At 51.6% G+C, this 21905-nt stretch overlaps 9 protein-coding genes across 9 annotated transcripts; 6 read left to right on the top strand and 3 right to left on the bottom strand.

Moving 5' to 3' along the window:
• The first annotated feature begins 418 nt into the window (after nucleotides 1-418).
• Nucleotides 419-2184, top strand: ASPSYDRAFT_49252 (MOSC domain protein). Its single transcript, XM_040847795.1, has 2 exons — nucleotides 419-1927; nucleotides 2038-2184. Exons 1-2 carry the CDS (start codon nucleotides 559-561, stop codon nucleotides 2136-2138), a joined length of 1470 nt encoding a protein of 489 aa, XP_040698904.1. The 5' UTR covers nucleotides 419-558; the 3' UTR covers nucleotides 2139-2184.
• A 30-nt stretch (nucleotides 2185-2214) lies between these two features.
• ASPSYDRAFT_443014 (nucleobase:cation symporter-2 family protein) lies at nucleotides 2215-4336 on the bottom strand. The gene is made up of 2 exons (XM_040846828.1): nucleotides 3847-4336; nucleotides 2215-3799 (listed from the first exon to the last, which is right to left on the bottom strand). The coding sequence occupies exons 1-2, from the start codon at nucleotides 4103-4105 to the stop codon at nucleotides 2322-2324; spliced, it is 1737 nt and encodes a 578-aa protein (XP_040698903.1). The 5' UTR covers nucleotides 4106-4336; the 3' UTR covers nucleotides 2215-2321.
• Nucleotides 4337-5564: 1228 nt separating this feature from the next.
• On the top strand, nucleotides 5565-7218 carry ASPSYDRAFT_184626 (stearoyl-CoA 9-desaturase sdeA; the record flags this gene model as incomplete). Its single annotated transcript, XM_040843552.1, has 2 exons — nucleotides 5565-5802; nucleotides 5858-7218. The coding sequence occupies 2 exons, from the start codon at nucleotides 5565-5567 to the stop codon at nucleotides 6985-6987; spliced, it is 1368 nt and encodes a 455-aa protein (XP_040698902.1). The 3' UTR covers nucleotides 6988-7218.
• Nucleotides 7219-8383: 1165 nt separating this feature from the next.
• Nucleotides 8384-9535, top strand: ASPSYDRAFT_135576 (zinc-dependent alcohol dehydrogenase family protein; the record flags this gene model as incomplete). Its single annotated transcript, XM_040840730.1, has 2 exons — nucleotides 8384-8555; nucleotides 8619-9535. 2 exons carry the CDS (start codon nucleotides 8384-8386, stop codon nucleotides 9533-9535), a joined length of 1089 nt encoding a protein of 362 aa, XP_040698901.1.
• Nucleotides 9536-10138: 603 nt separating this feature from the next.
• ASPSYDRAFT_71626 (uncharacterized protein) lies at nucleotides 10139-11632 on the top strand. The gene is made up of 2 exons (XM_040850595.1): nucleotides 10139-10724; nucleotides 10783-11632. Exons 1-2 carry the CDS (start codon nucleotides 10253-10255, stop codon nucleotides 11385-11387), a joined length of 1077 nt encoding a protein of 358 aa, XP_040698900.1. The 5' UTR covers nucleotides 10139-10252; the 3' UTR covers nucleotides 11388-11632.
• A 1044-nt stretch (nucleotides 11633-12676) lies between these two features.
• On the top strand, nucleotides 12677-13327 carry ASPSYDRAFT_159486 (uncharacterized protein; the record flags this gene model as incomplete). Its single annotated transcript, XM_040842831.1, has 1 exon — nucleotides 12677-13327. One exon carries the CDS (start codon nucleotides 12677-12679, stop codon nucleotides 13325-13327), a length of 651 nt encoding a protein of 216 aa, XP_040698899.1.
• A 91-nt stretch (nucleotides 13328-13418) lies between these two features.
• Nucleotides 13419-14747, bottom strand: ASPSYDRAFT_440810 (putative cytokinesis EF-hand protein Cdc4). The gene is made up of 5 exons (XM_040846786.1): nucleotides 14498-14747; nucleotides 13949-14102; nucleotides 13746-13886; nucleotides 13592-13684; nucleotides 13419-13539 (listed from the first exon to the last, which is right to left on the bottom strand). Exons 1-5 carry the CDS (start codon nucleotides 14498-14500, stop codon nucleotides 13511-13513), a joined length of 420 nt encoding a protein of 139 aa, XP_040698898.1. The 5' UTR covers nucleotides 14501-14747; the 3' UTR covers nucleotides 13419-13510.
• Nucleotides 14748-18391, bottom strand: ASPSYDRAFT_441198 (putative C2H2 finger domain protein). The gene is made up of 2 exons (XM_040846793.1): nucleotides 17915-18391; nucleotides 14748-17846 (listed from the first exon to the last, which is right to left on the bottom strand). Exons 1-2 carry the CDS (start codon nucleotides 18135-18137, stop codon nucleotides 14995-14997), a joined length of 3075 nt encoding a protein of 1024 aa, XP_040698897.1. The 5' UTR covers nucleotides 18138-18391; the 3' UTR covers nucleotides 14748-14994.
• An 823-nt stretch (nucleotides 18392-19214) lies between these two features.
• On the top strand, nucleotides 19215-20066 carry ASPSYDRAFT_34898 (uncharacterized protein; the record flags this gene model as incomplete). Its single annotated transcript, XM_040845290.1, has 2 exons — nucleotides 19215-19550; nucleotides 19725-20066. The coding sequence occupies 2 exons, from the start codon at nucleotides 19215-19217 to the stop codon at nucleotides 20064-20066; spliced, it is 678 nt and encodes a 225-aa protein (XP_040698896.1).
• Between the last annotated feature and the right edge of the window lie 1839 nt (nucleotides 20067-21905).

The raw sequence follows: 21905 nt of genomic DNA, 5'->3' as shown, positions 1-21905 counted from the left end.
GATGCAGGAAATGAGACGACTGGGCCTACATTAATTAGCATCAACATTATGCAACGGTTTACTGGGGACAGCGTACGAAGCTTTTGGCTTGCAGGGCTGAGTAATTCTTGCGTGTTCATCTTGAGCACAATGCGCGATCAATCGGCAACAAGCCTGTAACTCCGTATCATTTCGAATTATATGATATCAGAAATTTATTTCTCCATATCAATTTGCAGAAACACCTGCGGCGTCACTGCTGACCACCACGATATACGTGATGATTGGGCTGAAACTCGCAGGCGCGTGCTTACCCAAACAGGAAACCCACGCCATTAGCAACACGTGGAAGTGTTAGCATGTGATTCGTGAGCCCTAGACCTAAATCTAACCTCAATGCGGATGGCTCATTCAGCCAATAAAGAGCCATCAACCAGGTCCCAGATGAGCAATTCTTCCAGGAGATAAGCTTCATGACATCAAAAATTTGTATATAAACTGCCCAAAGTCCGAGACGACTCTTTACTCAACCGGTTGAGAGCAAGCCGACAGTCCGCCGCTGCTTCATCTCAAATAGCAATGCTGGATACCCCAGCTGATCAGAATGCTGCTCTAATCAACACCATCCTTGCCATAGCAGGCGCTGTGCTGCTTACGCTATATGCTGTGATCCGGCACTTCGTCAAAAGCTCATATACTCCGAAAGGCTGCCGCATTCTCGGGCTTCTAACAAGCCAAAGTAATCTACACGATGAATTCCAGCCAGAGTACAGCCAGGGTATCCCCGAAAACAGCATAGACGAACAAGGACGCCCAGCATGGCGTGTGAAAGCACTCTTTACGTACCCGCTTAAGAGCTGCGCAGGCGTTGAGCTCAATGAAGCCGATGTCGTCGCCACCGGCTTTGCCTTTGACAGGCAGTTTTGCTTTGCGGAGGCGGAGCCTTGCAAGGATCCCAAAGATGGGTCGATTTGGGTAGCCCGTACCCTTCGCAATCGCGGCTTTAATAAGCTCGCCCTCGTCCGTCCGGAAATTTGGATTCCTGATCAAACTGCTCCGGGATACAATCCGGAGCTTGAAGAGGTTAAATCACGCGGTGTCATGGTGATACACTATCCCCGTGTTGGCCGCAACTCCCTGCACTCGGCCTTTATCAAAGCTGGCATCTACTTCAACGTTATCCCAAGGGAAGCCTCATTCGCAGTCCCACTTCATCCCCCCTCTTTTCCAAACCAGCAGAGCACTTTCCCACTTACTCCAGTCAAAATCTGGAAAGATAACCCCCTAGCCTACAACTACGGCCACTTCATCCCATCCTCCTTCCACCGCTTCCTCATTCCGCATGAACCAGGTCAGAGCCATGGCCGTCATATAACCTTATTCCGTGTAAACCCATCTCACACCAGGGAAATTTACCGCAACGCCCCTCGCAAGCAGGATCTTGGCTTCCAGCCTACGACAGGCTTCGCAGACGCGTACCCAATTCACCTCCTTGGTCTCGCTAGTGTAAGAGACGTCAACTCGCACTGCGAGGATGATATTCAGCATCTGAGCATTCGGCGCTTCAGAGCGAACGTTATCATCCAGGGTCCTGGAGCGTTTGTGGAGGATGATTGGAAAGTTATTCGCATCTCGCCTCCATCATCATCATCATCATCATCATCATCATTAGAAGCAGCAGCATCACCGTCATCCGCGACTACCGCAAACAAATCAGGGGGAAATGATACCTCGGGTATCAATACCAACGAACCCAATAGATCCGGATCCGGATTGGTTATACACACGGCCTGTCGCACAATCCGCTGCAAACTCCCCAATGTCGACCCGGACACTGGGTTCCGGCACCCCCGGGAACCAGACCGGACATTAAAGAGCTATAGACGGATCGATAAGGGCGATTTGACAAATGCTTGTTTGGGAATGCAGGGGGTTCCGGCTGTGCAGGGTGAGTCTGCTTTGTTGTTCATCGCCTTGTCTAATGCACACATTGGACAAAACCCTCCCTCCTTTCTCTTTGTGTTGCCTTCTGGAAGTGTGCTAACGGTCGAGCTGTAGAATCCCTGATTCGGGTTGGAGATGCGGTGTCTGTCCTGGAGACGGGTGAGCATTGTTATATTAAGATGTTGAAACCAGGCGAGGTTGTGGAGGGGGTTTAATTAACCATTTGTATATTTTATTGGGCCGTCAAACTGGTAATTCACGATTATTCGAATTATATACGTATATATGTATAATATAATGTGTAGTTAGAGAGCCCAAATGGATCAAAAACGGGTGTATAATCAAAACCCTAAGCAAGCCTAAATAGGCAGTCATATCCTATTTCTTCTCGGTCAGCATTAAGATTTAATTGTCGGATCCCTCGACGATCCCGCGTCGGGCTCATTATCAGCCAAAGCCGGCCCATCATCCGACTCGACAACAGGAGCATCATCATCAGGGTCGTCAGGCAAAAGTAAATTCAGGATTAAGCCTAGGAACCCTGTAACGGCAAATCCATTCGCCATAACCAGCTCCACGGCCTGGAGAAGACCCTCCAACGCATGGTCATCGCCCTTGTACGTAAAAACATATGAGAACCACTCCGGCACCAGCGTGGCCGCCATACCGACCGCGAAAGAGGCGGTTAGGATGAATCGATTTCGACGCGTCCAGTCAACGCTACACATGATGCGGACACCTGAGATGGCGACAGACGAGAAGAGGAATGTGGTCATGCCGCCAAGGACGGAAGAAGGGATTGCGACAAGGGCGGCGGCGAATTTCGTGAAGATGCCCATGATAACGAGGAAGAAGCAGCAGCAGTAGCCGGCCTTGCGATTTGCGCAGCGCGTGAGCGCGATGACACCGTTGTTCTGTGCGAAGACTGACATCGGTGTTATTGTGCACAAGCCTGCAAGGAGGCAGGTTATGCCGTTTCCTAGAACGCCACCTTGGATGCGAGAATCGAAGGTTGGGCCGGAGACTTGTAGTCTCGAGACGTCGCAGGTGGCTGTGATGTCGCCGATGGATTCCATCATGATGACCATGTAGACGGCCAGGAGTGGTAGGATCAGTGGCGCGTAAATGTTTAGCGGGAAAGTCCTGACCCAGACGAAGGAAGCGACGGGTGCAGCGTCGATACCGGACCGATCAAAGTAGCCACAGGCCGCGGCGACGATACAGCCGACTAGCAGTCCGACGATAACGGCGCAGGATTTCATGATGGGTGAGCCGAATCGCTCACAGAGGATGATGGTTACAAAGACGAGAAATCCCAACCCAATAAACTCGGCGCTACCCCAGGGTAAGGCGTGGGGAGCATCTGCACTGGGGCAAAGTGACCCGTCACCAGGGTTGCTGCCGCATGTACCAGAACCACCAGCCCAGTCTTTCATTCCGTTCGAGATCAGACTCGCCCCGATCAGGAACACCGTTGGGCCTGTCACGATGGGCGGGAAGAGGGCTTTCAGCAGCCTGCTGCTCATGAACGAAAGCCCGATTTCCAGCAAAGAACATAGGCAGGAGGTAGCCAGTAGCGCTCCATATCCTTTCGGGCAGGGCAGTTTTGCGCCTGAATCATCCACTGGACAGTACCCGGTTGAATACATCTGAGCGAATGTACCTGTTGCCACTGTGATTGTCGCAAACGAAGTACCCACCACCGAAACCAGACCCGTGCCGACATAATACGGTGTCTTATGTATGTGCAGGCGAAGCATCTGAATCGCAGAGAGAAAACCGGAAACGATCAGGGAGGTCGAGACGAGGTACTGTGAATCTTCAGAGCCGAAGTTTGCGCCGGACGAGCCAGCCAGAAGGATCGGAGGTGTGATCACTAAGAAGATAAGTATGCGACAGATTTCGAGTGAGAACTAGAAGTACCTCCAGCCAGCATCGCCAGCGCATGCTGCAGTCCCAGCAGCAGAGCTAGGATTACGGGAATCTTGTCCTCGAGGCCGAAAAACGGCGCAGACCTCCTCTTTTGCTTGACAAAAGGAAGCCTCGGCGTGAAGAGAAACGCATAATCGTAGTCGCCAACCAGGCCGTCTTTCGTGGTGAAGGCGTTGACCGTCCGTCGCAAGCGGTCACGGAGCGTTCTCTTAGGGCTGAGGTCTGGCCCGATCTGATCTGGGCCGTCCATGATATCTCTCAGTGTGTGAATAAAGATAGAAAATAAGCAGCTGCTGTGAGGCTGGGCAGAGCTAAACTCGCGCGGGGATCGTCTCGCTTAGCTCGGGGCAAAAACTGGACGCCACGAGCAAGCGCTCGAAGCGGACGTGACATTCTATATAGAGCTGACATCGCGATCGCGATATCTGTCAGAGCCGTGCGTGAGGAAATGAATCATGTCAACCCTTATCGGCCCCAGTTGGACTTGAGATTAAGGGAAGTTGATATTACGGAGGAGCCCCAGAGATAAGGCCGACTGGAGCCCCAGATTCTTATCAGCAGCAGCAGCAGCAGCAACGGGCGGCGCCGATATACTGCGACCGGAGCCTGCCACACCTTCGGCATTAGTAGTGGTTCATGTCTCTACGAACTGAGGTGGTGGCTTTCTAGAGCCGCTTGATCTTTCTAGACTCCGTTCTTGCATCTCAAGGCCGATGCAGGTGACAAAAGCATTCGACCTCCATCAATCATGGCATAATGATGTTAGTCAAGGCCTTTTGGTCAATTGTCTCTCCACAGGAAAGAGAAACGTCACCAGGAATTCTAGAACAAGAGCAGGGACTGCAGAGGGTGCCAGGGTCCGTGATTCCAGAAATCACAACAATACCGGTCGAGCAATCTCCGTTAGCCGAGGTCTGGGTGACCGAGTGATGTATTATTCACGAAGCTTCTGGCGCGCTGATTGACTGTTGAATTGCCAGGAATAGCTTTATGAATCATGGAGATGTAATGATCGTTGGGCTTGCGAAAATCCCTCCAAGAAGGACCGGTTTATCCCTGAATAATGCAAATGACTAATTATGCGGCCAGCGGAGGAGGCATCCACTGAGCCACTCCAGGCTCCGTACAAACTTTGCGCCGACGCTCACGCCACCGCCCTGGCCCTACGGCCCATCTCTGGAACGTTGAGGAAAGACACCAAAATAGCGACCCGCCCGCCAATCAGCAGCGCCCATTATTGTTGAACCAGCGGGTCCCGACGGTTTGCAGCTAACTGGATGCAGGCTCCTTCTCCCCCCAACAAGTCCAGCCCGCCGCATCAATTGGTTGGAGGAAGAACTTCGAGCGATCTTCTGGAGACTCCCTTGCTGGATCACAGTTCACACATCCTCAAGCCGTCTTTACCTCGGAACTTTCTATAGTTATCGCATGATCCGGTTCTCCAATCAGGCGCTTGGCCACTCCTTTGTCTGAGTCCCCGACCCTCCTTTGCCTTTGTGCTCCTGGCATTGATGTCGTCGTCCGCCCGTTAGGACTCCCGATCCCCAACATCATTCCGTGGTGGGCCCCCAGTCGACCTCGACCTTTTTTCCAACTCTCTCCGCTGTTCTGCTTCCCTTTTAAATACCTCTTTGCCCTCTTTCCCCCACCGTCCCTCATCACAGACACACGCTTGATACGGCTCTTCCATACTCTCAGGATCTGCCACCATGTCTGCACAAACGGCGGACGCCCGGGCTCGCGCTCCGGATGCTAAGAAGGTCCATATCGCCGATACGGCTATCAATCGCCACAACTGGTACAAGCATGTCAACTGGTTGAACGTCTTCCTCATCATTGGAATCCCTCTGTATGGGTGCATCCAGTCGTTCTGGGTGCCTCTGCAGCTGAAGACTGCCATTTGGGCCGTCACATACTATTTCTTCACCGGTCTCGGTATCACAGCAGGTAAGCAGTGCTTCCTTGATGAGCGTCTCTCGATCTCGAATGCTAACATCAACAGGTTACCATCGTCTGTGGGCTCACTGCTCGTATTCTGCCACCCTCCCTCTTCGTATCTGGCTCGCTGCCGTCGGTGGTGGTGCAGTTGAAGGTTCCATTCGCTGGTGGGCTCGTGACCACAGGGCTCACCACCGCTACACCGATACCGAGAAAGACCCTTACTCCGTCCGCAAGGGCCTGCTCTACTCCCACCTTGGCTGGATGGTGATGAAGCAGAACCCCAAGCGTATCGGCCGCACCGATATCTCCGATTTGAACGAGGACCCTGTTGTCGTATGGCAGCACCGCAACTACCTCAAGGTCGTCTTCGGCATGGGTTTGGGCGTGCCAATGCTTGTTGCTGGTCTCGGCTGGGGCGACTGGAAGGGTGGCTTCATTTACGCCGGTATTCTGCGTATCTTCTTCGTTCAGCAGGCAACCTTCTGTGTCAACTCTTTGGCCCACTGGCTCGGTGACCAGCCTTTCGATGACCGCAACTCGCCCCGTGACCACGTTATTACCGCTCTCGTCACTCTCGGAGAGGGCTACCACAACTTCCACCACGAGTTCCCATCCGATTACCGAAACGCCATTGAATGGCACCAGTATGACCCCACGAAGTGGACCATTTGGGCCTGGAAGCAGCTTGGTCTCGCCTACGACCTGAAGAAGTTCCGTGCCAACGAGATCGAGAAGGGCCGTGTTCAGCAACTACAGAAGAAGCTCGACCGCAAGCGTGCTAATCTTGACTGGGGTACTCCCCTCGACCAGCTCCCTGTGTTGGAGTGGGACGACTATGTTGAGCAGGCCAAGAACGGCCGCGGCCTCGTTGCTATTGCTGGTGTTGTTCACGATGTGACCGACTTCATCAAGGACCACCCCGGTGGTAAGGCTATGATCAGCTCCGGAATTGGCAAGGACGCCACCGCCATGTTCAACGGTGGTGTATACTACCACTCCAACGCCGCCCACAACCTCCTCTCTACCATGCGTGTCGGTGTCATCCGTGGCGGTTGCGAAGTTGAAATCTGGAAGCGCGCTCAGAAGGAGAATGTCGAGTACGTCCGGGACGACTCAGGCCAGCGCGTCATTCGGGCTGGCGAGCAGCCCACCAAGATCCCTGAGCCCATCCCCACCGCGGATGCAGCATGATTTTGGTAGCCTCCCTTTTTCCTTATCGATTGTGTTTCATTAGCTTTGCATTTCCCCTCTTTTGGGTTCGCGAATTAGCACACTGGCGTTCTATCTTTCCTCCTTTTTTTTTCCCTTTCTAGATCTGGAGTTGCGGGTTCTGGTCGATGTCTGACGGTGAAGTCGAACCATTAGTATAATACGTTTTTACCTAAAAGCGAGACTTGAATGAGATATGTCACGAACTTACCTACCAAATATTTTTTGAATATTGTCTTCTGTAACTGCCAAACCTACAACCTTTGACATGAAAAAGATATTTACCAAGAGGTGCGGTCAAGTTAAGGCCCAGTGGAGAAAACAATTCCCAAAGTTCAGCCAAAATCCACCCGCAGTATTTACTTAGTCCCCATTCGGCGATCACCTGACTATCAGCTTAGATTAATAGAAATAAACTAAACTTCAGTATTTGACATATAGACCTGAAGAGTTGAGTGAGTATGGCCTGCTAGCTTATCCCGGTCCGGCCAATTTGAGCTAAGCTAGTTGGCCGTTGTTGATTTTACTGAGCTATTCTTCCGAGCCATATCAAGCCTATAGCTTAGCTAGCTACTAAGTAGTGTTGAATATCAGTGAAAATACCGCAAAGAACTGAGTTTTCCGAAACAACTCTTAAGAACCGTCTTTATTGTTATACCCTTCAAATATGGGGGTGCTACGGTTGACTACACACACGTCTGCTTTCTTTCTTGAGATAGCCCGACACATGGACGGGCGTGTCGTTTGAACAAATTGCAGATTAAGACGCAGTCTCCGGGGGTATGCAATGCAAATGTATCTTCATATGGATGTGGAGATGGAGCTCCCTATGATGCTCGTAGCTGGGGGTGTCATGCCATGGTTTTTCCAGAATGGGGCATGCTTGCTGGCTGGCGACGAGAACGAGTTTATCTATAAAAACAGTGCTTGGTGGTAGGGCCGTAAGGTATTTCGAGTTGAGGCTTCTTATCCCCATGGATATGTGTATACTATGACACGAGCTAATGATCATGTTTGCAATGTCTTTAAATACGAGACCTTCCAGAGCCTCTGGTCCTGACAGCGTTTGTATTTGTTGATGCACTGACATCACAGTTGAAGGTAGAAGTTTCAGCTCTCTCTCCAACAATATTTGTAAAGTGTTATAAAAGTTATATCGGTCTAGCTAAGCTGACAAATTTGGTATCTGAAGGCTTGGAGATTTGGCGAGTTGGAGAGTTGGAGAGTTGATGTAATCTCCAACGTTCCCAATAGTAGCCCTATGGTATTTAAATGGCGACAGACGAGCATCTTTGAAAAAAGTCAACCAAGTCGTAGCTCCTTAGAAGACTACAGCAGGCAATTCTACGATCTAAAAAAACAGTTGAACTGCCATCATATGTCTACCAAAACTCCCCTACACACCTCTGGGTGGCAACTACATGGCACCGGCCCTGGCGATGGCTCTTCGGCTCTCAAATGGTCCTCCGACCTAGAGCTGCGTCAGTTGGAAGCTGGCGATGTCCTAGTTGAGTTCCGTGCCTGGGCGCTCAATTACCCTGATGTTAGCAGTAAGTACCAATATCCTTACTGGATGCAGACCACAGTAACCATTCGCTGACCGTGGAGACTAGTTGCTAATGGAACATTTCCCTGGATCCCCGACAACAAACCCGCCATGATACCCGGTTCAGATGGCGCCGGGGTCATCGTTGCCGTTGGATCTGACGTGCGGAGATTCAGAGTCTCAGATAAAGTGATTCCGCTCTACTACCCAACCTTCCATGTGGGAAACGCACCATCGCTCGAACAAATGTCATTTACCCCAGGGAGTTCACCGAGTGCTCCCGGAACATTCCGCAAGATGGGTGTCTTCAAGCAAGAGCACGTAATCGCAATGCCATCAAACCTGGACTTTGACGAGGCCGCAACCCTCCCTTGCTCAGCGCTCACTGCATGGAATGCCCTCCACGGAATCGCCCCATTAAAGGCCGGTGAGTGTGTCTTGGTGCAGGGTACCGGCGGGGTCTCCCTCTTTGCTGCTCTGTTCGCCCTTGCTGCAGGAGCGATTGTGATAGCAACGACGTCGACTGAGGAAAAGGCTAACCGGCTCCGTGAACTGGGCGTGCACCATGTTCTCAACTATAAAGAGAATCCAGAATGGGGCGCCAGAGCGAAGGAGCTTTCTCCCAGTGCACAGGGATGTCATCGGGTTATCGAAGTAGGGGGCCAGCAAACCATTGCGCAGTCATTCCAGTGCGTTGCGCGAGGTGGTGGGATTGATATCATTGGTTTCCTGACGGGACAGAAGAAAGATGACGCGGGGCTCACCTATCTGGAGCCTTTGCTTCGAGCTTGCACCGTTCGGGGCATTGAGGTCGGCAACCGGGTTCAATTTGAAGAGATGGTTAGGGCTATCGAAGAGCATGATATCAGGCCTGTCATTGATGGCAAGAGATTCGCTTTGACTGAGCTCCAGGAGGCTTATCAGTTCATGTGGAGCCAGGCGCAGATTGGGAAGATTGTGCTTACGACCTCGAATTCCGTGTAAATACGGTGTACGGTTAATTTGTTTCGCGGGAAGTATATTAAGATGGATACACATAGACCAGTTATTGGTAAGGTAGGTATCTTTACGAGCATGTGCCTCGGCTGCCGGTTGGCTGGGAAAATATGGATCCATGCGAGTGGGTCCAGTTTCTGCAGCCTTCGAACAATGAACAATGCGATTGTTCTACTAGTATGGAAACCCTTGGGTTGCTCGTGATATCGTTTCTCAGCACCGAATGCAACGGAATTACTTGTATTCAACTACTAGGGCGCTGTCAGGTCTATATTATGGGCTTTATAGGTGTTACTTAATGTAAGCGTCACAGCCACGCCCAACACCAAGGAACCCGCTTGGTTTCAGCTGCTGGGGAATATATGGCTGCGGGACAATCCCAGTCTATTTCCGTATATTTTGCAAAAGGAAATAAATCTGTATTGTTGGATGCAATCTGTCCTTCAAGTTATCAAAGTTACAATACCATGACGGACTTGGAGCCGTCGACACTTCCTAATTGGGTGTGGATATCTTAGCCGGCCAAGTGGGCCGAAGCAACGAATTTCAGCTCCTTCGTCCAAAAAAAAAGTGGTCACAAACCCCTCTCATCACGTTCTTACACTGGTGGGGGCTGGAAATGGGGGATTCCACGGCTTTAAACGCAGATTCCCACTTGCGTGATCTGACTGTCTTAGTCCCTAGTAGAATCGGATACTTTCGTCCATGATAGCAAAAGACATGGCAGATACCACGCTCGAGAAACCGCCGATTCACTACCGGTCCATTCTCCTCTTTATTGGGTACCTCTCTCTAATAACTTCCTTGGCTTTCACCTGCTGTCGCACCATCTATGTCCGGTACCAGACACGCCAGAAGAACAATGACTGGGCTGATAGCCAGCGGCGAACGCACCTGTTTCTTTTTCTCTTCCTGGCTGCTATGAGTCTTGGTACTACTTGGTACTACATGATCTCGCTATTTATCCACACATACGAAAATTGGGCGACTAGCCCGCAGGGATTGCCGTATGCAACCGAAGAGACGCCTTTCATTACTCGCATGGGCCTGTGGTTGTACAATACCTACATCTTCCAAGAAGCTTGGGAAACGGTGTCTGAAACTCCAGCACGAGTCTGGTGGAGTGGTCAGATCTTTGGATGGACGATTGGTTGGAGTCTTTTCCTTGGTATCACAGGTATTCTACCCTCAATGGCAAAGCTAAACGATTCCCTGAATAACATAAATTATAATAGGTCGAAGGTATCGTATACCCCATGTTTGGGTTTTCATGCTTCTGGCCCAGGCTGTCAGCGTCGCCTTTTCTGCAAACCTTTTCTTTGCTGCAGTTACTGTATCTGCACGACCTGATGAGAAGAGTCTCTCCTTTTCATGGTATCCGCCGTTACTCTATGAAGTCGTCCCAGTTGCACTCTCACTTCTCGACACTCTCGCCGTCCCTATCTATGCGTACCAGAAAAATTTCATGCTGATCCTACTTGCGCCTCACTTTTTGGTCTTTGTTCCCTGCTTGTTGGGCCCAGGTGGCTCCTCGCCTGAGCGCACTGAAAAAGCGGAAGGACGACGACAAATTGCTACATGCACCCAACACTACATTGACTTAATGATGTTGGTGGCGGCAGCTTCAATACTCTTGCAGGTCTACTTGACTTTCCTGGCGTCGCAGGAACTCGGTACGGACCTGTCTTATGGCGAGTTTGCCAAGAAGTTATGGGACACTGTGTATGTTCATCCGGCTTGCAGTAGTGTCAGCTGGGATGCAATTATGAGTGCTATGAGTGCATTCTTCTGGGCATTCGTGCATGATTTCGACACAAGTAAGATGGTCGGTGGTCAGTGATAGAAGCGGGTGAATGGTATTATATAATACGTATATATTATATATACAGGCAAGCACATACGTACATTCATTGCCAAAAGCCAATTGGAAGCTGAGGGGTGGAAACTCGGGGAGCATATATATATTGGTCTTGAGCAGTCGATGTTATCTAACGCAGCAACCGTAGATAGAACTCATAATGAACTCGCCCTGTTTGAGTATAGTGGTATAGTTTGACCATTAGCTACTACTTACCTCCACCTGGCCCTTCATCAGAGAGCCGCGTAAATGGAGGGGCAGTGCGAAGATGCGGATTCCCTCTAGATAGAATATCCGTGAAAGGGGATCAAACTAAACGTACGTAACTCAATCCATATAACTTCACCTTGGTTTGGTAGTTCATCGTTGAGAATACTGCGCAGGGAATAATCGAAGATTGTATGAGATCTCATATCGAAAACGGGACAAGCCCTGGAACAATGGGGCTTCATCCACTGCCAGGAGGACCGGCAACCGGTACTAATAGCGAGGTCTCGTGGTTAAAGGGATGTGTCCTTGGGCTCGACAACTCTCTCTCCCTCTCTCTCTCTCTCCCTTTTTTTTTTTTTTTTGAGAATTTGAGACTATTGCACGCCATGCATGTTGACAGTTTCCTGCTGGTCAGTAGTCATGAGCTAGCGAATCCAAAATAGATCCAGTGTCAAACTCCAGTGGAACTCAAGCTCGGTTGTTGCACTACATCCATACTACATAAATGGACATTGGTTCCAGTATAGAAACAGATGGCACCACTGTACGCTCCAAGGGGCAGTCGTCGCTGGTATATATCAACGTATGTAGGAAATAAGCGGCGTGAAGCGAATGTTACAATATTGTAGCTCTATGGAGTGATTCAATATATATACCTGCTGCCTTTAGATGGATTCTCCTTGGGTGGGAAAGACTGACTCGATACCCGAAGAGTTTTCAATTATACAGCTATTCCATATCATAGACATTCTACAGAGCCAAATCTCGTCTTCAATTCAATATTATGGTGGGGGCAAGAGTACTATTAGTACAGCGTAGAGAGTGAATGAAGGCTTATCGATAAGAGCAGTGATGACAACTGCAAAACTCTCCACCTCCAATACCTCAACTTCCCTCACTCACTCACTCACTCGCCCCAAGTCCATTGAACTGTACTTACAGTTGCATTCTATTTCTAATCTCAAACCAATCTAAATCCCGACCTAGCCAACCTACAAACCCGAAACACTTATACTTCCACAAAGGAGCGAGCCGGGGAGCAACACCACAACATCCTAAAAATGTCCACCCCAACACCACCACCAACAACAACAGAAACAACAGCAACAACAGGACTCAAACCAACCGCACCCTCCCCCTCCACCCTCCCAATAACAACCCACCACTGCCGCTTCTGCGCGACCCTGCTAATCGCCACAACGCGCGACCTATCACGCCTCCCGACGCGACAAAAGAACGCTGCCGATTCCGCCCGGATCTTACCACTACGCAACCACACATTCCCCTCATCCTCTTCCACGTCTACTACACAAACCCCAGAAGAAACTCAAGCCCGATCCCCGAATCAGGATCAAAATGGGCGGCAGGAACACTACACGATTCTCCTCTCTACAAACGCGCGAGACCGGAAGCCGACGCTGATTCGACGGGAGGACGGGTTTGAGAAGAGGGTCTTTCTACGATGTGGGCGGTGTCGGGTTACCGTGGGGTACTTTTTGGATGAGGTGCATTTCCCTGCCGAGGGGGGATTGAAGGCACTTGAAAGTGGGTTGAATGAGGCCGGGGAGAAGATCAGGGAGGAGGATCAAAGGGAGAGTGGAGAAGATAGGGCCGTCTATTTGCTTCCGGGAGCGTTGATGGAGACGGAGATTATGAGCGATGAGGAGAAGATGAGGAGTGTAGATCGGGAGTGGGCGGATTGGTTTAAATGATTATTCCAGAGCTTGTGACTTAGATGTAGGGTCATGTATATCCAGGTGATCGTTCTATGGATTCATTCAATGGCTAGAGCAGTCTGGGGATACATCGAGAGAAGTTATTGAATATGTGGATTATGAAAGTAGTGTAACATCATAAGAAGAATCATGAGGACGTAAGGGCAAGGGTATCGTAGTTTAGTTGGCCAGGATGGTGCGAACGAGATCTAGAATATCATTAGTATCACCATCACAATCTCCACATGAGCAATAACATACCGGTGTAGTTGATCTCCCCGCTGCTGGTATCGACGGCCTTGAGCAGCTCATCAACCTCGTCATCGGTCATCTTCTCGCCCAAGTTTGTAAGGACTGTCATCCAAAACCCGTTAGCACCCAATCACCGATAGCCTCGAACCAGGCGAAAACATACTGTAGCGCAACTGCCCAACACCAATAACACCCGTCATATCCTTATCAAAGACCTGGAACCCACGGCAATACTCCTCGGGCTCGCCAGGCTCACGGAATCCACCAGGGCGGTTAAGGACCTTCAGGAACGACTCGAAATCGACTAGACACAGCACCGGTTAACAGGCGCTCATTTCTCATTAATAAAGCGCAAACGGAACGTACAGTCACCGCCGATATTCTTCTCGAGATCGGCAACTTCAGACAGGGTCGGGTTCTGCCCGCAGGCACGGAGAAGGTCACCGAGGGACTCGAGGGCGACGCGGCCGCTGCCACGCTTGTCAAAGAGGGAGAAGGCTTCCTTGTAGTTTGTCGAGGCCTGCTCATGAGCATCAGGTGAGTGAGATGATTTATTGTTGCGGGACATTTTGAATGCGCTGAAAAGGACAGCAGTAGCAGAATGGGAGATGGGAAGATGAGGAGGAAAGAAAGTTCACCAGCGGCTGGCTGGCTGCGTGATGATGCGAGCGAGCGACGGATTGGAGGGCAAGCGATGTTTGGTTTGAGGGGACGGAACCGCCATTGGGCCGACCACGGCTGAATTCAATTCATCTTCACCAAAACAATGCGGAAGGCGCAATCCAGGGACTGCAGTGGCCCTGAACCAAAGCGGCCTTTGCTTTGCTTGCTCTGCTCATTGCGAGCAACTCCGTCCCTCCTTGCAGAAATAATCGAGGGGATAGGAAATGATGTTCAGCGACCGGGGCGACGTACCATGGTGATTGTTTGGGCTGTGTCTGAAGCGGATGTGGAATGTATGGATCGAGTTCTTGCTTTCGCGAGGAATAAGATCGATTTGATATGCACTCAAGAAGGGGAATGCAATTGGGAATCTGGAAGACCGACGGTGGAATGCAGAGAAAGGAGGGACGGTTTTGAAGTTGGGGAGATCGACCGCAATCTGGTTGTTGTGGTAACCGGCTCCGCTCTCACAACACCAGTTAACCACACCATGTTTCAGGGCCAAGAGCACACCAGACGACTTCAGGATTACTAAAAATAGTTAAAGGGCGTGGGATCTGTTAATTCATGCGTACAGGGGATATATATACTCTAGATTGCGGTCGTAGCACATGCAACATATCAACAAAGAAAAGAGAAGAAAATTGTCCATCTGAAAAAAATATGTCCTTCATACTCCAACTCCATCCAAGCCACATACGAAGTCAAGGGGTATAAATGTACTGGTAAGATATCTAACACTTCGAAAGTCACTGCGACACTCCTCTCGACTTGTCAATGCAACTGCTCAGCAGGTTTGCGGCCTCCGCCAACAGTTCCCATCGGGCGTTGGAAAACCCATCCCGCAGGATCATCAACAAACCAAGGCACCGGTTGCGCCCTTTCATTGATTCAAGGTCGCTTGGCTCGCGACAGCCGCCTACATGGCGCAAGAATGCCTGCATATCTTGCCTCTGCTCTGCGACTGTCGAAAGCTCCGGTGGGTTTGATATCGGGCCTTCAAGGGCATACCCGTAGCACCAGACGACCAGGGCGGCAACGTAAATTACCCACGGCCGGTTGAGGAGGTAATCCTCGCGCCCGCAGTAATGTTCTCCTTCAACATCGGGGTTTCCGTGCTGGTTGTCCATGAGGCATTCGGCGAGGAATTTCAGAGCGTAAAAGGTAGCGTCGCGGGCAGAAGCCTTGGTTGCCCAGCGGTCTACCATCTTCTCCCGTGCAGCGTTGTAGTCTCGTGGAGTAATAGACCGTCCCATTAGTCTCCGGGCACCGGCGAAGATCTGGCAGTCAACGACGTCGACATGCGAAGCCATATGAGCCAGGCCGTGGAGCACGTCGCGCGATTCAAAGACATTGTCTTCGTCTAATGCGTACCGGGCACGGTATACATTAGGGAAAGAAGCCATGCCCGGTTGTCCGAGAGCCTCGTCAAAGTCGCGGCGCCAGTTATCAAAGGCACGTAACAGCGCAGACCTCCACTTGTCGCGGCCTCCAAGGGCATGGGCGACACCGAGCGAGCTGACCTGCAGGTCGCGCTGGTTCATGTGCCAGCTCACACTGAGGAGACCGGCCATAAGAATAGTCCTTCCAAAGGCATTTGTTCGCACACGTTGCCCGTTGAGGGTCCTTTTAAGCCCGTCTAGGAACATCACCGGTCTGAGGCCGTTGGCCTGAAGACTCGCCTGTACCCGAGCAACCTCCGTGGCGCTGGTAGCAGACCACAACGCTTCATCGCAAGGAAGCGGTAGACGTAGTTCATGTGCGACCATCTTCGCCGAGTGTCCGAACATCGTGGCATGAGTCGAATCCAGAACGAATGCCGCAAATGCAACTCGCCGAGTCGCCTCGGTCTTGATCCAATGCGTCCAAGACTCGTCCGCTGCAAAGTCCGGTGTCATCGTCGACCCAGAAGTCGACCGCGTCTGCCGGTCATCTCTCAAACTCGCAGGGGAGTCAAACGAGTGTCGGCCTATCAGGGAACTACCGCGTCGCATTAACGTCAGAGTTGTGTCGTGGTGGATGTGCGCTCGCTCGTGAAGTGCTCGAGTAGAGTACATCTTCTCGTAAACCTCCAGAAGTAACAATGACTGGAAAATCCAAAGTTTGGCGGGCGGTCGGAAATCTCCTTCCATGAAAATCTCCCACCGCAGATGCCACATAATGAAATCAGCCAGCTCTGATGCTGTTTCGGTGACGTCTTGCCCGTGTATAGTGTCCAGGGTTGCTGCGCCGATTGCCATCACGGCCAGCAGCAGCAAATTCGGCGCTTTATCGGCTACAAAGGTCGGCCGATGCAGGATTGGCAGCTGCACATGAAAGTGGTACCAGTATGAACCAATGTAAGTTTGCATTTTGGACAGGCTGAGCACGTGGTTGTCGTCGTCCATGTCCCCATCCATTAAAGCATCCTTGCGTTTCGCAACTGCGGAGTATGCGGCCTCGTTGAACCGAGTGGACATGAGATCTAGCAGCTCCTGGCGCTTCTCCTCGGACATGATCGCCCGTGGTGAGCCAGGGTCAAGGATACTGGTAACGCTCATTGGATGGGATGGAACAACAGTGTTGAAAAGGCTTCCGTAAGAGGCATCACTCATCATAAACTGGTTCTGCATCTGCGCATCCATGTAGCCGGGTACCATCCTTGTTGCCGATTGATTAGCTGCTGACGACCCAGGCGCCGGTTCGTTGAAGAGCCATGCTGTGAAATCGTCACCCATGTGGAAGGGTGAACGATTGCTTTCACCACCAAATACCGGATATGCAGAGCTCATGGAGTCGAATTGCATGTCCCCCACTGTTGAGCCTTGGGTCATCATCCCCGCCATAGAGTCTAGGACCCCCAGACCGTTTGCTTGATCAAGCGGGGCAGATGTGGATGAAGCTACTGGCGCTATACTGATGTCAGAGTATCCATCAACTGGGATGTGCATGCCCGTTTGCGAACTGTAGACAGAAGGGTTCATTAAAGATCCATTGAGATCAGTTGAGACTCCATAGCCTGTACTGAGATCCTGTGGTCTGTTGGATAGAGGTGTAGGCTCGTCCATCGGGACCGAGCGAGGGCCTTGCCCCATTTCGTTGGTAGGCGATCCGTTCACGGCATGGCGATTGTGGACACCAACATGTAATGAACGTTGCAATGGCGGAGAATTGAAAGCCATAGAGGCGGTAGGTGAGCCCATGTCCGGCAACCCGCCTTGCTGAGAAAATGGAGAGTCCGCTGTTTCGAGAGCATGATGTTGAACAACGGGTTGGTAATTAAAGGGCCGTCCAAAGCCGGCAGCGGTTGGAGGCGAAGAAACCGGAACGCTGGTCGTACCGATATGTTGATCCGGGCCTGTAGAGCCCCGTTTAGAGTCCGGCGGCGAGAGGACAGGAGGAGATTGGGATTGGGACTGAGGTATTTGTGTGGCATTATGAATGATCTGAGATTTCGAGATCCCGCTGGTATTTGTGGAAGCCGCCTGCGCAAAGTGATCGCGTTTCTGCAGTTGCGAGCCCTGAGTCGTGTGGCGTTCGCGATGCCGTACGCAGAGGTCCTGTCGCACGAAAGAACGGTAGCATTCAGGGAAGTCGCAGCGGTATATCTGCTTTGGAGCATCTAAGGCGGCGAAGGATCAGTATCCATGCTAGTGGGTTGGGAAGAGCAGGGAGGTGTGCAAAGCATACGGTTCAGTTGATGGCGGTATAGATGCTCCGCGCGTGAATAGCTCTTGCCGCATCCTTCAAACGAGCAGTCGAATTTACGATCCAGCTGGACCTTGCGAGTCCTTTTCCTCTTGCGCGGAGGAGCATTGGCCTCATGAGTGTCCGGGCTCTCTGATCCCGGGTCCGTGTGCAGTCCGCGCGTGCTCTGGTCCAATGGAGCCATAGTCGTGACAGCGAAGGTCATCCTCAGCCGAATATGGTTTCAGCTCCCAGTTTCGTCTTATGATTGTAAATTTGTGCGTCTATGTCTCTATTGCTGTGTGCAGCAGCTTAGCCAATGCCCTTGAGGTTACCCGCGGAGATTTGGCTTTTGTCAAGCACGCTCATCTATCAAGCCCGAAAATAACTGAGAGAGCGAGTGTTTGCGACGACGATAACGCGAGTTGATGGCATGGGCTCTGGGAACTGCGTGCGTGCGGTCGTCTGCGAAGCCCCGTGGGGAAACCGGCGATCGGGGGATTATCGGGGATAGGCGATAATGATAGAATTCTGGGTATGGGAAGTCGTTACCGCAGGAGGGACAGGGAAAGCGGTCAGAGGGATAGTATCTGATGTATACGAAGAAGGGGAGAAACAGGCGAGTGAGTCTCGCCCGGCGATGGTCCGATGTCTGTCAGTCGATGGTGAGGGGGAGGCGGGAGGGAAGAAGCCGGAGTAGGACCAGGTTGAACCAGAACCAGAGAGAGGACTCGGATGGAAAAGACAGGCGCGGCACGACCTCTAAATAAAAGCAGGCGACGGTTGTATCATATCTGCGAGATGAAGTTCAGGTGCAACAAGTCCAACGAGGTCGAGCAGAGCAGCCAGTGGGGCCGGGCAACCATCGCAGATTCGCAGGAAGCTCCCAAAACGGCTAGAATGAGGCCCAGAGTGTGAACGACAGGGAAGTCTCATCCACCACGTCGGACTCGCCCAGTGATCAGGATCCAGGAATGAGGAGAAACGAGAAAAAGAAATGCAACTGCAAATCCTTGCTCAGAAAAGCACGGTTGAGGCGTCGTCTCTGGACCGACGAGTGCGAGGAAAGGAAATGGCTCGTGTGGCAGCAAATTCACCGGCAGCGATTGGACTGCGACGGCAGAGACCGGCGAAGGACCAGGCCCTGGCACTAGCAAACACCAAGAAGCTCCCGACAATGTGTCAGAAGACAAGAGACAGAAGGAAATTCGAGAAAACCGCTGCAGGAGACTGAGCAGCCCGGACCAATCCGAATCGTGCAAAGGGTGCCGGGTGAATATGCGCTGCGGCAGCGGCGGTTAACATGGACCCTCCACCAGGAAGCCGATGGAGCCCTCGGACTGGCTCTTGCAGGCTCTCGCACTTCTCTCGGGCTAGAGCCGAACTCAATCGAGCGATCCAAGTCCCTCCAGCCTCCCAGGTCTTCCCATTTCGAAGGCTCAACTGCCACTGCGGAGAAGCGATCTGCGGACCTGGCCGGCTGGTGGACTGCTGCACTGGAGCATCGTTGGCTTCAGTCAATCAAAAGTTCGTCTTAGCGAGAATGCATGATGATGATGCCGATGCGCCGGTGACCGGCCTGCAGGCCTTCCTGACTGTGCAGAATTCTCAAACGCCTATAGGGCTACGGGCATTTTGCGTGCGTCGATCGAGTGCAGGGGTGTTTCCACGAGCTTCCCAACGCCTCATCGAGTCATACTATCCTCAGCGTCTCACCACAGTCACGGAATCTCCCGACCTGGCCATGAACTGATGGTTACCTGCCGGTGATGGTGACGGTAATCTGATTGCTGTCTTCCCACCCTCACGGCAGCCTAAACAGTGTCTCTCTGGCGCCTCTCATAGAGCTCCACTAGGTGTGGCGCTGTCTGCGCCAACTACGTCGCAAGACATGAATATCCTCATTTTCGCCGCGAGCCCAAAGCGCAAGCAAAGCCAAGAGGAAAAAGTAAACATCAAATCTCAAACACCTTTCAAGCCACCTGACGCCTCTCGCCGGGATTTGGCGTTCTCCGCTGGTTCCCCAGTATGGGGCCCGACACCGCGGAGAACAGAGATCGCTGCAGTTGATTTGCACCAGTGCGCAGGGATGAGCGCGCCAGTTGCCAGGGGCACAGCTGCACAGAAAGAGCAGCCTGGAATTCAAAATCAATGACTGATACATAGTGTTGGCTGACCAGAACCTGGTCCCTAGTCAGCCGCGACTACTACGGTATCACCGTCTAAGTGCCTATGGGACGGAATCTTCCGATATCGGTTCCCAGACCGTCGGAATCAGAACTATTGAAAAGAAAATCCCGGCTGTTGGATTTTGGGTTGAGTGATCTTCTCTTGGCTTCCTGCTTCTATTTTGATATCACATACATCACCATCAGGATCAAGACGCTAACGATCGAATTAATTTCGAAGCCGTGCCAAGCGCTCGTGATCGCCCTGATCCGTCGCTATTTCGAACAGAAGTCATGATAATCTGTAGCCTCAGCTGCAGCAGCGGGTCAGGCCTCGCAAACCCCCATTCAATAAGGCTAGTCTGCTGCACCTGGGATGAACGAAGCCTTGTCGAAGACCCCAGAGCGCCAGAGCGCAAAGAGGGCGGCGCCAGCCGAAACAAGCGACTCGAAAAGAGTTGGAAAACGTGCCACTGCAGGACCAGGGCAGGTGCAGCATCATGCATGCAGGGCAAAGGGAACCATGGCTCAAACAGCCGAAACAAGAAGGGTTGGGCAACGACAAGGCAATTCTATTAGTTAACAAGAACCGGTCAGACCCAGCGCAAGGGGTGAAACGAAAAAGCAAGTATACATCCAACCCAGCAGGCCCAACCTATAAGATACTCCAGATTGAGAAGCGATCCGATCTAGAATCTTGATCGAGCACTAGCACGAGACTTGTGGGAGGGGAGGGGGCATCGGAATTACGTCGACTTTCACGTTCGCGAAGGTTAAAGAAAAAAGAGGAGCTTGGAGCTAATCTTGACTGCCGACATTAGTTTCAGCCGTGTTTCTCGTATAGAGTGAGTGGCTAATACTGGCTGGCCTATTATTATGGGCTCCCCGCCTTAGACGCTCGAAAGTCGGAACTCCGCTCCAGAGCAGAGCTGGATCACCACCGCATCAACTAATACAATCAACTAAGAATAATTCTTGCCTCCAGGCTCGCTTGTCCGAGATCATCCAGCCCAAGTTAGTTCGGCAGATCAGCCTCAAGTCCAACTCGTTACTCGACCCAGTCCAGAATTTTGGCGCTTGCCGATTTAACCTCGACAAAAAGAAAAAAAAGAAACGTAAAAGAAGATTAGAGAAAACGCTGGAAAGTACTAATCAGCATCCCCAGACTCAACAAGTGAGCCAACCAAGTCAACCCAAGACCTGGGTCGCGGAGGTTGCCCTCACCGAATGTTGTTCGTATCTTTCGTATACTCTAGTCCCTTCGAGAGCAAAGTCTTAGCCGATCTCGCCCTCCGCTCCACGATGCCCAACCGAGAATAGCGCGCGTGATCCGATAAAGGACAGTGCCTAATTCCTTGGAGATGGATCAAGTTCCCGATATAGGAGGGTAGCAGTCGGGCGCCCGCCTGAGTATACCACATACTAACTGTCGAGGGTGGAAAAGGTACCTGGCGTTTCGCACGCACTATTGCGAGTCAGTGCGGAGGCGAAGAAAACTCTTCCATCCTTCCTTCTTCCTTCGAAAGCGTTCTAGGGCGACAATGTCGTTCCTGTCAGATTAGCCAAGATATGTTTACTTTTTTCCAGTAGTGGGCTGATGTTCTTGCCGCTTCAGCTGGTATTATTTGACTTTGCCTTCGGCTCGCTCTGGGCCCGGTGCCCCAGGGGCAATACCCTTACGCAGGTTACCAGCGAAGTGGTAGATTTCGAGTACAACGTTGCGCCTCCTACTGAACAAGGGTTGCTGGACAAAGAATAATACCGTCGAGGAGTGCGAGTAAGCATGTAGCAACCGCTGGTGATCAGTGGGACTGCTATAGTAAATC

This window comes from Aspergillus sydowii (assembly GCF_001890705.1).
Source record: "Aspergillus sydowii CBS 593.65 unplaced genomic scaffold ASPSYscaffold_12, whole genome shotgun sequence".
Lineage (NCBI taxonomy): Eukaryota > Fungi > Ascomycota > Eurotiomycetes > Eurotiales > Aspergillaceae > Aspergillus > Aspergillus sydowii.
Note: the sequence above shows the minus strand (reverse complement) of the source record. Positions and strands in the feature narration are given on the sequence as shown.

Excerpts from the sequence above, each read along its gene's own strand:
- ASPSYDRAFT_49252 (XM_040847795.1), top strand. The coding sequence starts at position 559 with ATGCTGGATACCCCAGCTGATCAGAATGCTGCTCTAATCAACACCATC. Across the intron at positions 1,928-2,037 it reads GGGGGTTCCGGCTGTGCAGG|AATCCCTGATTCGGGTTGGA; the intron begins GTGAGTCTGCTT and ends GTCGAGCTGTAG.
- ASPSYDRAFT_443014 (XM_040846828.1), bottom strand. The coding sequence starts at position 4,105 with ATGGACGGCCCAGATCAGATCGGGCCAGACCTCAGCCCTAAGAGAACG. Across the intron at positions 3,800-3,846 it reads GCTGGCGATGCTGGCTGGAG|TGATCACACCTCCGATCCTT; the intron begins GTACTTCTAGTT and ends TTATCTTCTTAG.
- ASPSYDRAFT_71626 (XM_040850595.1), top strand. The coding sequence starts at position 10,253 with ATGATAGCAAAAGACATGGCAGATACCACGCTCGAGAAACCGCCGATT. Across the intron at positions 10,725-10,782 it reads TCTTTTCCTTGGTATCACAG|GTCGAAGGTATCGTATACCC; the intron begins GTATTCTACCCT and ends AAATTATAATAG.
- ASPSYDRAFT_440810 (XM_040846786.1), bottom strand. Across the intron at positions 13,887-13,948 it reads GAAGAATATCGGCGGTGACT|TCGATTTCGAGTCGTTCCTG; the intron begins GTACGTTCCGTT and ends TGCTGTGTCTAG. Across the intron at positions 13,540-13,591 it reads CGGGGAGATCAACTACACCG|ATCTCGTTCGCACCATCCTG; the intron begins GTATGTTATTGC and ends ATGATATTCTAG.
- ASPSYDRAFT_441198 (XM_040846793.1), bottom strand. The coding sequence starts at position 18,137 with ATGACCTTCGCTGTCACGACTATGGCTCCATTGGACCAGAGCACGCGC. Across the intron at positions 17,847-17,914 it reads ATACCGCCATCAACTGAACC|ATGCTCCAAAGCAGATATAC; the intron begins GTATGCTTTGCA and ends TCGCCGCCTTAG.